General features: G+C 31.7%; 1 protein-coding gene across 2 annotated transcripts in view; it reads right to left on the reverse strand.

The window, feature by feature from the left end:
* The window catches only part of LOC117171676 (elongation of very long chain fatty acids protein 4-like), a 43,965-nt gene extending 34,789 nt beyond the window's left edge, over positions 1-9,176 (reverse strand). For both annotated transcript variants that reach the window (XM_033359192.1, XM_033359191.1), the window contains exon 1: positions 9,056-9,176. In XM_033359192.1, coding sequence (XP_033215083.1) covers positions 9,056-9,101 — 46 coding nt within the window. In that variant the 5' untranslated portion in view covers positions 9,102-9,176. The remainder of the gene's footprint in view (positions 1-9,055) is intronic.
* Positions 9,177-15,211: the final 6,035 nt, after the last annotated feature.

The following is a 15,211-nucleotide window of genomic DNA, read 5'->3' on the forward strand; positions in this document are numbered from 1 at the left end:
ACACACACACACACACACACACACACACACACACACACACACACACACACACACACACACACACACAAACTAACTAAGCAACCAGATTCAAAATTCTAACCGTATAATAAAAATACAGAGTTTGAGTTTATGTACACTCAGCAAATGGTGTATTTTACTTTTCATCTATAATTTAATATTAACCCATCTTATGATTAATACATTTTTTAATAATGAAAAAAAATTCAAACTCACTTGTAGAATTGGCTTGGTGAAGAAACGTTAAATATTACAATCTGACATCAGCATATGATCACAAAACATCACACAATTCACATTGGAATTTGAAAACAAGGGCACTATAGAAGCAGTCGATAATCGATGATCGGACATCAATATCGATATATATGATTGAAATATCAATCGTCTATTATATCGATATTAGGAAATCGAAGTCAAAATATTGATATTCCGATTTCGATATTGCATCCCTACCCAGTAGTGGTGAGTTGTGGGGCTGGTTTTTGCAGGCCTCTCGTTTCATCTCCGCATGCGCTTATTATGCCTATGTGTGTAGCTTAATAACAAGAAAAGTAATTAACATAAAAAATTCTGATTATTGGAAATTAAAGAGTAACTTAGAAACTGGCGATTGGCCTAAGAAAATAAAAATCTAATTTTTTTTCCGCATTAGGCCTCTTTCTTAGCGGACGTTTACATGTAAGTAAAACAATTTTCTAATAATGATTTAATAATTATGTTAATCGCTAAAATTTCAAACATACTTAAGATAAAGGTTACGTATATTAAAATAGTCGATGGAAAATGTGTAGTGATGACAGAATGGCATTGTTGAAAAATAGGATCATTTCTACATTTGCTGAAATTAAAATAATTTAAATTACTAATGCTCAATAGGAAGCGGATATAAACATTTCAGAGCACGCTTGTAGATGCCTGTCGGGCTTTTAATCGTCACGGTTCGAATCAATCCGTTTTGGCCGGGGTAAATTGCCGTAAGTTGGCCAAGTGTTCAGACCATGGGTAGCAGGTTATCTTCCTTGATAACAACAAGAGAGCCGACCTTGATGTCTTCTTGTTTCGAAGATATCTTCCATTTGCTACCGGAGATCTGTTCATTTAGATATTCTTTGTGTCATCGGTCCCGGAACTGGTGGCCTATTTCTTGTGCTATTTCCCAGTTGGACAATCGGTTAACTGGAAAGTTACGCAAGTCTGCCTGTGGATGCCACGATGTAATGCCTGCGACGACGTAAGTGTGTAATTGTTCGTATGATAAAAGAGCTGTAACTCTGAAATGAGGTGCTCTTGGTGAAATAAAATGCCAATTAACCGCTTTTTAAAAAAGAAACGATTAAATTCCTTTGTTAGTTTCTATTGATGCAATCGCTTGATAAAGATCGCGCGATTCTCAGCTAGCGCTAATAAAATGTTTTTGCGTTGTCCGTAGATATAGAGTGTGATATTCATCCTTGCGCAAAAAAAGCGTTTTAAAGAAGCCAGAAAAGCTTCGGTCGTTAAATTGCTAGCCAAATCTAAATGGACTGCCTTAGTGGCATGGCAGACAAAAACTGAAACGTACTTTTTCACCTTTGAAATATTTCTGTGACGCCGTTCTTTTATAAAAAAGGGACCACTATAAAGCACCCCCACGTTGACAAAAAGTCGACAGAATAAAACTCTACTTTGTGGTATATTTCTCATAAGATAGTCCGTGTCGTATTAATTCCCGCGTGCATGCGATTCACGTGCTCTTATTGAATGATGAGTTTTGTGACGGGATCTTTTCTTGGAAGGATAATTGGGTGTTTTGGAAAATCGAGCAAATCAGCGTGAGTTAATCTTATTTTTGGATTTATTTTTTAGATTTATCGGAAGTTGGTGCGAAAATAAGTTAAGTTCCTTTAAAAAGGCTTCTGCTTGTGTCATTTGAAGTAATTTTTAAAAAGCGCGATTATATTCATTTGTAGAAAGTTTCCCGATTCTTTTAAGAGATTTGTATTTGATTCTTGCGTTATTAATAAATCTGAAACAGTTAAATAAAACAAGTGTCAGCTTTTTGAGATTGCCAAATCATTAAGGGATTACCAAGTTCAAAGAGTAATTTATAAGAACTTTTCAGGGCTTTGAACTCTTGAAAACACATTAGCAGGCTTCTCAAGGGTAGGTACATGTAGCCAGTCTTCAGTTGCTGCTTGGAATTTAGCAACTCGTTTTGCAACAAATGTTTTCAGGGTAGGCGAAGGCGTATCAATCCGGTTAAGAACAATTGTTAAATTAAACCAAAAATGAACCCTGTGGATTTGAAGAGGAAAATATTTTATTGTGACATTGTACAATTTTACTAGAAGGTTTGCCGCACACAATTCAAGTATTAGAAAAGTTGGTGGCCTTTAGAAGAGCGACTCGGGATTTGGCACAAACTAAAGCACAGTGATGGCTACCTTGCCTGTCATTGGATCTCAAGTTGAGACATGCCCGGTATGACTTTTCGCTGGCATCACAGAATGCATGTAATTGAATTTCGACCGAATCTAGAGTAAGAACAAAACGATGGAATTTGACATAATTGAGAAGCTGAAATTGTTGTTTATAGTTTATCGAAAAACTTTGAATTTCTTCAGGTACAGGAGTATCCCATGAGAACTGAACTTTCCAAAGTTATTGGATCAAAATTTTTGCTAAAATAACGACTGGATCGAATAGGCCTAAAGGGTCGAATAGTTCTTCAATTTCAGATAGAATTAAGCGATTTGTGGCAGGCCTCTTGAAATCAAGTAAATTTACTGGGTAAAAAATAAAATTATTTGCAGTATCCCAATGAAGCCCTAAAGCTTTGAAGGTTTCCGTAGGATCTAAAGATATAAATGCCTTTGGATTTTCACTGGCGAATTTTTTTGTTAATTCGAGATTATTTGAACCCCATTTTTCAGATTGAAACCGCCTCTTTTAAGAAGATTAGTAAAATCATCTCGAAGGTTCAGTGCATCTTGGAATGTTTCTGCACCTGTGAGGAGGTAGTGCACATTAAAATCTCGTTTTAAAATTGTGGATGCAATTGGACAAGATTCACGTTCGTCCTCTGCTAACTGATGGAGGGTGCGGATTGCTAGAAAGGGGACGCAAGCAATTCCAAACGTGACACTATTCAAACGATAAATTTGTACTGGTTCTTAAGGAGAGTTACGCTATAAAATCATTTGAAAAAGACTATCTTTATCAGATACTCGTATTTGCCTGTATATCTTCTGGGTGTCAGAAGTAAGAGCGTACCGAAAGCATCGAAACCGCGTGATTATGGAAAAAAGATCTTCCTGAATCGTAGGGCCGATCATTAAAGAGTCATTTAGTGAAATGCCGGAAGTTGTTTGTGCAGAGCCATCGCATACACCTCTGACCTTCGTAATGATACTCGAAGTTTTTACCACTGCATGATGTGGGAGGTAGAATCTGCGATCAAGAGGTGCGTTATTTGGAACTGGAGTCATATGTGACTCTTGCAGATATCCTTAAATACACTCTGCGTATTTTTATTTTAGAAATAGATCTTTTTTCGCTCGTAGGTGATTTGAGGTGTCGATTTTAAAACGCAAAGCTTCGAAATTCGACTAGCGATAAGTTGACCTGAACGCAAGAGTTCATAAAAGAACTTAGCCCTTATTAATATATCAATGTCAGGTGGTTTACAAAATTCAAGATCAGCTAAAGTAACACTTTCAAAGATTTGAAATAATTTGTTATCCAGTGTTAAAACGTGATGTATTTTGAAATTTTTTGCACGTATTCGCTCAAAAGTCGATGGTACGATGATGACCATTTATATAATTATGAAATAGCGACGTATTTTTTATCGCGAGATACCTTTAATATTTTTTCAAAGAAGTTACATGAATATGGAATGTGATTTTCATTACAAATGGGTCATGCAGGTTTTGTCGTATTTGATTCGGATTCTATCAAAGTTTTCATGCAAGATTGTGATGGTTTGTAATTAAAATGAGACTTTGAGTATACTTGATTAAAATCGCTCTTTTGAAATGAACTCTGTTTTGGAACGAAATGAGATGCAACGATGAGTGCGCGTTGCTCGAGAAATGAAATCATCTCAATAAAAGAAGGGACATATTTATCTTTAAGGGATTCTTCTCATTTTTCTTTCGTGTAATTATTAAAGTTTTCTTTGCCAATATAAACTAGAAGTGAATTCCACCGATCTTCAGCTTTAACAAGCACTTTTAAAGCCATTACCTGTTTTTTTAAAATAAACTACCAAGCTACCGTATAGTTTTCAGTTGTCGTTTCGAGTGAAGCGAATACTTTCGCTGCTTCTCTTTTTAGACACGCTTTGAAATAGTAAAATTGATGTAGATTGGGAATAGATGTGTTATCATGAAACATTTACTCAAATGAATCATGAAAGGTAAGCCAAGTGTCAAATGAGCCGTGAAATGTGGGAGTTTAAAGCTTTGGAAGCTCGAGGCGCGATGAAGAGAGAAATTAAATACCGTGTGAGGTGGAAGATGTGTGGTAAGTTGCACTATTTTTAAATTCTTTTTTTGCAAAGCCACTAATCGCGTGAAACGATTTTCAAAGTTAAGCCTTTCTGACTTATTTTCTGCTTCTTCTTCTAGAGTAGCAGCTGGATCATCAATTTTATCTTGCACTACTTTAAATTCGTTACGAAATTTCATATTCTTAGCTAAACGTGTTTGTATTTCAAGTAACTTTACATACGTTTTATCTTCGATTGCTTTAGAAACAGCCTCGAAGTGAGTTAATTGGCGTTTTATTGATCCGCGAAGCGTTCTCATTTTACCGAGCTCTTCAGACATGAATATAAACAAGACATTTCTTGTTATAAGATACAAAATGTTCTCGATCGAGATTAAAACATATTTGGGAAGGGAAAAGAAATTATAAAAATAGATTAGAACTCTCTGGACTTACTTGTACCGATGAGCAGACTTGTTATGTCTTAAAGCCGAAACTGGCGGTTAACTGATGACGTTGAAATAGAACGTGTTAACTCTGGAACTTCAATGATCCCGGGTAAAGTAATTGACTCCGGGTGCTAAAATTAACCCCGAGTACTGGAAGTGACTCCGGGTGCTGGTACTGACTCCGTATTTCGAAGTTTTTGCTTCTTCGGAGTAGCGAAGCTCTTTGGAATGTTGACTTTACTGATGCTAAGTTATCATCACTTGCGAATATCTAGAAGTGAACTCGTTGAAAGATCACTTCTGAAATTTGATCGTCACATGGAATATCGCACTGAATACACAAACTGATATTCATTTAAAACTTCACTCTGTTTTTTATTCACTGGTAGTCGCTGAAAGACAATGTTTTACACGGCACTTTGCGATTATGAAATACGCTTGTTAGAACATCCGCGATTCGAAGGACCAAAATGTTTGTATTGGAAATGATAAAACATTAAATTATAATTATGGTTGTGTTTAGACTGAATAAACCAAGATCACTTTGTAACACACAATATATAATATTTATATTCACGGTTCAAGGGGAAAAGTGTTCGCTACGAGGGTTGAAAAGAATCTGCTAGTTTTTGTCGAGTCGATCGGTATTCGGAGGTGATGATACGTTAAGAATGTGCGTCGAAAATTGATACAAAGTAGGATTCTGATTCGCTAAAGACAAGATTGGAGGGATCGTCGCAGTCTGTTGGCTAAAATTTGGAAAAACTCAAGAAAAAGGGTTGGCTCTACTCTGGTTTGTTGGAGGGTTGTCTACTGTAAAATAATTAAGAAAGATCGGAGATCTGATCCTTAGCACTGAATAGAGCATCGCGCTTAAGAAATAAATATATAAAATACGGAATTTTGAAAAAGCTTCAAACATTGTTTAGGATCAAGCCATAAAGAGGAGATAAAATGGAAAATATACAAATAGCTAAACTAAGGTTTGTTAGAATCTCTGCAGTTGACGATCATTTGCTCAGTTATAAATTTCAGAAGCTTAAAATAAATGTTAAATTTCTGAAATTTAAACATTTTGCAAAGTTAATTTGACAGATTATAAGCTCTTCTTAAGATTAGAGTACACATGCGTAGTAAATTTAACGAAATACCCTAAATTACTTTGAAGATTGCAAACTATAGTGAGTAGATGAAATATTCAATTTCTTTCGTTAAGCACAATGATAAAATTAAATGTTATATAGTAACGATAATTCCCAAACGATGTCGTCTAAAATGTTGAAATTTGACTATAAAATTGTACTTTGATATAAATATTTCACTGAAATGATTAAAGGCAAAATTAATTATTCAAAGAAAAAGTGGAAAATGACTGGAACTTAAAATGAGCTACTTTTTATAATTCACATATATATTTAAAAAATAATTTTATTGAACAAATGGTATGATTTACTGTCTAAGATATTTGAGGAACCCTGAACCATGAAATAAATAACTCGCAGCAATTGTATTTGGCAGTCATTTATTATGAATTTAACTTTACGCATCAAAGAAACCTGGTAGGTGAAACACGAACCTAGCCAACAACATTTTTAAAAAATCAGGGAATTTTATAGGTCAGGGAAGAGTCAGGGGTTAATAAAAAAAAGCTTGCAAAAGTCACAGAATTTCCATAACTTTAAATAACTGTAAATCAGAATAAATTCCAAATTTTTAACTTGGAATTATTTATTCCGTTTGAATAAGATTATAAGTTAGAAATATTACAAGTTTAAGATTCTGGTAATAAAATAATCATGATCAGGGAAAACGAAAAATTGGCCAGGGAAAAATTAGAGAATTTTTCAAATGAATTTTGCGGTGACCCCGATATAATATTCTTGTTAGTAATTTATTTGCCTTGTATTTTTATTTTTATTTTTGCTACTGCTTCCTCCCAAAGATTATCTCTTTAGTTTATTTACCTGTTTTAGAAAAAATTATATATTTCTGAGATAAAAATCTAACTATTTGATTAAAAATTCGATAATTTTAAATTAAAATTATTTCTTGAAAAAAAGATCCTACTCCATCTTCACTCCATTGGGAATCGAACCACAAAACTTCTGATTTCCGGTCAGGTGCTTTTCCAATTAAGCTATTAGAGGGATCAGAATAAGAATTCTTAATTCAAGAACATAATGCTAATTTTTAGCTAGGTGTTAATGGTACAAGGAATTATTTTTAAATTTAATTTATCTGCTATATCATCAGAGATTGTACCTTACCGACAGTAGATCAACCCTCCAAACCATGAAGGCAGAAAATCTACACAATATCGATCGAATTAAGAATGTTCAATAACAGAAAATGCTTAACGTCTTAATAAGACTAGATGGAAAATAATATTTTTAAATTAAAATTATTTCTTGAAAGAAAGATCCTACTTCATCTTCACTCCATTGGGAATCGAACCACAAAACTTTCGATTTCCGGTCAGGTGCTTTTCCAATTAAGTGTAGACTTTCTGCCTTCATGGTTTAGAGGGTTGATCTACTGTCGGTAAGGTACACTCTCTGATGATATAGCAGATAAATTAAATTTTTAAATAATTCAATAATTTTGTCAAAAAGTCATATCCTTCTCGGTAAAAAATGCAAGTATTTTCGCAGGAAACTTACTTCCTACTTAAAACTTATATTTCAACGTTGAAAAGTCAAACTAAAATCTTTTTTCGATGCAAATTCAACTATTTTTTATGAAATTGGTTTTTCTAATTACAAAATGCATCTATTTTAGTAGAAACTGGATCTTTCTTGGATAAAATTTGAATAACTTTGTTAAAAAGTTTCATTTTTTAATGAAAAATCAACTGCTTGTTGAAAATTCAACTATGTCGTAAAAAATTTACTTATTGTTTAAAACTGATATTTTGATGCTGAAAACTCAAACTAAAATAACTATTTGAAAATTCGTCTTTTTGTTTTGAAAATGTATCTGTTTCAGCGGCATCTTTCTTGGATAAAACTGCAACTGTTTCGTTGAAAATTAATCTTTGATGCTTGAAAATACAACTAATTTGTTTGAAAATTTTGGTTAAACTATATTGTAAAAACCTTTTTTTGGTTGAAGTTTCATATTTATAGTTGAAAATTTATCTCTTTGGTTGAAAATTGAACTATCTTGTTGAAAACTGATCTTTTTTAATTGAAAATTCAACTGCGTGGGTAAATGTCGAACTACCTTGTGGACATTTTTTTTGAATTAAAGTTTACTTTTTGGTTGAAAAGATTAATTTTTTTGTTAAAAATGTTTACTTTTTGGTTAAAAATTCAATTATTGTACAGAGAATTCGTATTTTGGCTTGAAGGTTCAAAAATTTATTTTAACTTTTTTTCTTTCATGATTAGAAAATCTTTATTTGTTGAAAATTTGTCACTTGTTTTCAAAGTTAATGAAAAAAAAGAAATTATATTAATATATTTTTGATTGAAATATTAACTATTATAGTTTTTTGTCGAGAGTTCATCTTTTTAGGTTTAAAATTCAAGCATTTTTAAAAAAATCACATTTTATGGTAAAAAATCACTTTTTTGGTTCAAATAAATGAGTAAAATTAAAAAAAATTTTATTAGTTCTTAATATATTATTTTATTCAGTTTGTAAAAGATCCTATGTTAAAAATATGAAAATATTAAAATGTGAATATTTGAATGTTAATGATAAGGGAAAATGAAAAATTTATCAAGGAAAAATCAGGGTATTTAAAAAATAAAGTTTTCACCCTGCAAATCATGTATTATCTCAAATAAAAAAATTTCCATTAGCTTTAAGTCCCATATCTTATTATTTCTGGATAACGCAAATTACGTGAAGTAAGAGATACGTAATATAAATACGGCCCCTAACATATTCTTCAGGGTCACTGTAAATTAACTTGTCGAAATTTGAATCAGCGTAATTTCGTTTGAAAGAGTAACACCATTTTTTATTTCTAGAAGTTTCTGAACGTTTAAATGACGGAAATTTTTTATTGATTGCTATATCTATTCAAACATCAAAAATCACTTTCATTTAAAAAAAAAGGTTTTTTACAGTATTAGAAGATTCCTTGGCAATTCATAGTTTACACTCACCTGCCATTTCATAGTAATAGTAATTAAACGTTTTGGCTAATCCCATTTTGATTTAATGTGACACTATTTCTTGTAAAAGATTTCCACTCTATTGATCTTAATTAAATTCTTCCATTCAAGTGTTGACTGTCCTTAGTATCGTTGGAAACTAAACTTGCATGCATAAATTTGATAGATGTTGGTAATTTTTAAATAAATGAAATATATATATGTATGTATGGGAATTGTTAAAACAATAGTTATCTATATGTTTGTTATCCATTTGTTACGCAATGAGGTATGCGTAATTTTCACGCGTATCTCTACAATAGTAATACTGTTTCAAATCGAATTTGCCAGTAAAATGAGGGCAAGAGTCAATCCTAAATTATTTTGTTATTGCCTTGATATTAGCTTTTTCAACGAGTAAACAGTTATTTAAATTAAATCAGTTGTTAGGCTTGTACCTAGAAATTATTTTTTGATCGTCTAAAAAAAGGAAGAATTTTTCACTCAGGACTAGAATTGATTTATAGCAAATATGTTTTTGCTGTTGCTTAGAATTACATTATTTCAATTAAATTTTAAGATTTCTGAAGGTCGTCTCTTGATAAAAAATGAATAAACTTTAAAAATGTTCTAAATATATTACAATTTTGATAACTTCAATCCAGTAAAGTTGTACATTATTTAATAATGATTAAATATGAAGAATTTTTATTTAGCAGTGGTCGAAACATATTTACAAAAAATACAAGAAACTAAAACCATATTTAGGAAAACCTAGTTGTTCCGAAAATTTAAGTTTTTTGAAGTGTTTTCTGAAAAGGTTTTAAATGTTTAAGTTTTGTATTAACAGTAATTTATCATAACTAGAAAGTCACGCTTGCGTTTGCAGTACGCGACTTTGCAACTTTCTGCATACAAGAGTTTTTAAACTATCATCTTCAATAATCTAAAGGACAGTTGTCAAAAAGTTTACCACTTTTAGTGCCATTCAATTATATTAACAACATTTTTTTCGAAATTGAGGTAAATATATAATGCAACTTAAATTGCATTTAAAAAGGTAATATTCAAGAAGAGGGTTTAATATTTTGTATTTAAGGACTTTAAAAATCATTTTAAATTCGTTCGCACAAAATATTCAAAATATGCGCTAAAATTGTTAGTCTTTTAATTACGAAGAATTTGGTATATTTGAAAATCAATTTATATACCTTTATTCAAAATAATAATAAATAATGGTCGCCATTTTTGCACAATATGTTTTATAAAATGGCAGGCCACCCTCCATATTAATTTATTTTTCTATAAAATTAAAGTATATTTTTAGTCCAATAAATCGTTAAATTTCTTATTCTTTCAGTTTTTAAAGTGTTTTTACCAGTTCTTAAAGGCATGTGACAGCCTGTCCCGTGACCAATTATTACATGTTATTATATTCGGCAGCTTTATAATTTGAAAAATGTAAATATTGTGTTTATATTTGTGGCATTCGTTCAAAAATATATAAGGACACGTATCTCTGGTGCATTTTAGTTTGCATTCGCTCTCACACTTTAAATTAAGAATTAATAAAGTTGTACTATTTCCTTATATATTATGAATAATTTCTGAACATTTGAACATAATAATAGTGTACATTGTTCAGATGATAAAGCAGTCGAACATAACCTATATCATTTGTCACATGACACTCTGGCAAATAACCTTAAAATGCATGTCCATTGCAAATACATTCCTTGAGTTTTACATTTTTACACTCTCTAAGTTTAGACATAAATAAGAATCAGTATTGTGGCTCGATTAAAAATTTGTTATTTAGAAAATCTCATTGTTTAAAATGGTCATATTTTTGAAAAGCACCCTCAAAATTTTGAGTCATGTAATGTCTGTTATTATATAACGAAGGAAAATAGTAAATGTTTAACATTATGTTTTACAAAAATCTGATTTTCTTCTAAATTTATATTGAAAGGAAAAATGGAGTAAAGTGTACGACGTTCCTGACGATTTTCTATTCTTTTTTAATGAAATAAAGAACCAATAATTATTACCAATTAATGATTGAAGAAAAATGATTGTTTGCTAGTTTAACTACACCCTTAATGTCATATTTAAATAGACGAAATCTGCCCACTGCGCGGGAACAATCTTCCTGAAATAAAATGTTTGTAATTCTTATGTTATTTTTTGCGATTAAATCAAAGTCTATACGCCTCTTTTCTAAAAATGATTCATAACGAATTTTAAAATTTTTTTTGGTTGAAGGATTATTGTAAATTTATTTTTTTCGTGTCTCCCGTAGTTTTTCCACAAAATGGAATTTTTGATTTTTTTTTAGCTTTTTTAGTTGTTCCTTCAAAAATATTCCGATATACAGATGACAACGACGACAAACCTAGAGACAAGAAAGTAAACCCTAATTTTTCGGATGTAGGATCTCGAAATGTGGAAATTTAAAGAACTCCGCGATAGTCAGTTTTTACATAAAACTGATATTATCTTATTATGATGAGAAGGTAAGAAAATTATTTTTTAAGCTATAAGTTTCAGCTGCCGAATAAATCGAGAAAAAAGATTTGTTTTTTTGTCCCGTTTTATGAATTTAGCTTTATTGTGAAGAAAAATATGTTTTTCCAATGTTTCGCTAAAAGTATGTTCTTTAAAAACTACATTATAAGGAAAAAAATTGTGTTTGGTGGCTCACATTTTTATATTGCTTCTTTGATTTTTAAATTTTGAGTTTTGCATATTATAAAACTTTGAAGTCTTGCAGAACGTCAAAAAAATTTTATACGAAAAAATTGGGTTGATTATTTTGCGAAAATATATCAATTTAGAGGGTAAAACTATTATAAAAATATTTATTTTCGAAACGGGCAACCCCTTTTGGTTTGGAAGCATTTTCTTGGTACGAGACCACAATTTTTTTCAGTCGTTTAATACCTTTTGTCGCCTCTTTTTTATTTACATTTTCAGTTTAGAGATTCCGGGATATGATAAGAAATATTTTTTATATTTTCATCATAATGAGAAAGTATTAGTTTTATGGGAAAAATGACTATTGCTGATAGTCATATAATACTGATTCTTCGGTGGTGTCTGCCTGTCGTTATTGTTGTTATGGAATAAAACGAAAATGAACATTCGAAACCTCGAAAGCGTGATATGGGAAAAAGTCAAGAAAAGAAAAACATTAATTTTCCAAGGCCCTACAAAATTGTCTAAACAACTTTTTAAATTTTGCTAAAAAAAATCGAAAATTCAAATTCTGACAAAAAAAGAAACTAATGAAAAAGCAATAACTCCATTTTGTGATCAAACAAAGTAGGATACGAAAAGAGATAGATACAAAAAAATTGTGTATAACTGAAATGCATAATTGAAAATAACGAAATTATGTTTGATTCCAACGATGCAAGCTATGAGAATAAGTGGGACAAAATTTATTCAACCAAAAAAGATTTACAAATTTTTTACGAATGTTTTTTTGACTTTAAGCGTAGTTTTTCTTTTAATTGTAAAAAACAAGATTAAAAATCGCGGGCACATTCTCATAGCGCGCGGCTTGCTTCGCTCGCAAGTTTGAACGCGCCTAGGGCGCGCGACGGTTAAATCTCGCGCTTCGCGCTTGGAAATTTAAACTTTGCATTTGGAATGCTTGAAAAAAACTTTATCAGAAAGATTTCTTTAAGATGGCAGTATTTATGTGCGTCTTCATATTCTGAATTGTCTACTTAATTAAGTATAGTTAAAGATTAAGTTTCTCAAAGCTCTGTAGGCTTTGAGATACACATGCTTTCCGTTAACCGTGACCTTGATGGAATAAATGTTGTGAAATGAAAATGACGCTGAGATTTTTGTGATGACTGTCTTTTGTAAAGAGATCAACAACAGCTTTCTTTGATGCTTCACGCATAATGTCATCAATGACAATCAATTTTGCCCTTGGATCACTAGCAAAATCAGTTCATTGTGATCCCTCGCGCATTTCCACTTTATGCCCATATTCTGTGCACCCCTTCTGCCACTCAGAGTAATAAAAAATTATTCTTTCAAATAATGTATCGCTTATGAAATTCAAGTAAAGCAAAAAACGTTTTTGAAAAAACCGTTTCTAAGTGGCGGCATACAACAAAAATGATTAATAGGTCGTATAGTTGCACAAACATTACAACATGAATATCCACATTGATGTTTACTATTATTTATGATTTTGAAACATTTTGTACATTATTTTATTCCAGAACAAACAGTTGTTTTACCTCGGAAAGAACCAGCTTTGCGGGGATTTTCTAGGCATAGGGGGCCGGAAAAATGCCAAGAACAATCATGGCACCTTATTGAATCTAAATTTGTGTCTCATGGAAATTTCGTTTTACACCGTGGACAAATATGAGAACAGCGATGTTGTTGGGATCTATTATAACTTTTGTTACACGCTAAACAAAAGATCCTGCTACCGGCTGCATCACGAAAATTTAATATTGTTTGTTAGAGTTTCTTTTGCTCATAATAAAAGATATTTACTCTAAATTTAATTGAAAACCCTCTATTTACCCCGCTGCGCATGTGCAATACCAGCAACTATTGCACGTGTTAAGCACAAGTTATCGGTATTTTTAATAATCAGAATTGAATTTTTTTCCACATCTTCCTGTGTCAAACCACCGAGCCCGCAACCAGTTAATACCCACGCGACTGTTGATGAGAGAGTAAATCCGTTCGTAATCCTGAACGTTACGATACTGTGCACTATCTTACATATGAGATCCCATAATTCGTCAGCAAAAAATAAACGCACTGGCCGAAAGGACATCCATGCCGGTCCCTGCGTATATTGCACTGTTGAAATTGTGACACCAATAAAGTTCGACGGTGCACACGAAGCAATTAGATAGGGATGGATATCCCTAATAGCCGCTTCTAAACCATTTCACGTTTTCTCTTCATAGGGCAATTCCAAAACAAGTGTTTTTAATTCGCGTCCTTGAACTTAAAAATGTGGCACATACATTTCATCCTCGGAAACAATCTTAAAATGATTTCCAGGCCAGGCGGAAGAACTTGAACTGTTTCTGCTATTTCTGCTGCTGCTTCCTGGAATTCTTGTAGTTCCGAGGCTGCTCGTTGCAAATATTCAATATCCGTGTACTCGTCCCCTTCTCCTTCTTCATCGTCTTCAGTTTTCTCATTTCGCTTCTCACTTCTTCCTTGTCCAATTTGTAGTATAGGTCATGCATATACTTTACTCGGACCTTCTTCGGAAAATTTAAAAATACATTAAAATGAGACTAACGATATTTTATTTAGCATGATTTTTTTCGTATAATTTACTCTTAATAAAAAAATCAAAAGTAGAATGATTGCGCTATACGTTAATTTAGGGAAACTTCAAGATCAATATGTTTTTTCATGTTAATTTATAGAACATTAATAAGAGAAAGACCAAAAACAGAATGATGTCGTATGTATTTAGGGGTTTACACTTTTTTCTCGCACCTGCATCTTCTTTTTTCTTTCTTTTTGGACATCTATTTGAGAATAAACAATCAATGTGTTTGAGTCCACGCTCTCATCTGCATCTTTCTGATTGTGTAACTCATTTTCATCTCTGTCAACTTCTATTCCTTCTTCTTGCGCATGAGTTTGTATATTTTCCATATTTTTGCAAAATTCCTTGCTCGTGGCTTCTCCTGAAACCAGAAAATTATTTCAATTTGGTGATTTGTTATTATTGCTAGCATTGTCTCTAGATTATCTCTAGATCTTTCATTTTTCTATCCTATCGCTTAACACATATCCATTAGTATCATTTCATCCGCTACACTACCGGCAATCTCTCTAGCTTCAGTGGCCAATACTAGAACGGACGCCACAATCTCATAACGCGGTATCAACATGCGTTTGTATTCTATTAAAAAAAAGTTTAAAAAAAATTTTAATTTAATTTTTATTTCAATCTTAATTTTAATATAATTTTAATTTAATTTTAATATAATTTTAATTCAATTTTAATTTTATTTCATTTGAATTTAATTAAAAAGTTTTTTTATTAAACTTCTCAAACCAATTGCTGTTGTTTTACTCTTTAACGAGGGAGAAAAAATTGAAATTGTTCCAGTTATGCATTTATGAAGAACCGAAACTTTTCCATTGAGATCTAAATTT

The sequence above is a fragment of the Belonocnema kinseyi genome, chromosome 4 (genome assembly GCF_010883055.1).
Source record: "Belonocnema kinseyi isolate 2016_QV_RU_SX_M_011 chromosome 4, B_treatae_v1, whole genome shotgun sequence".
Lineage (NCBI taxonomy): Eukaryota > Metazoa > Arthropoda > Insecta > Hymenoptera > Cynipidae > Belonocnema > Belonocnema kinseyi.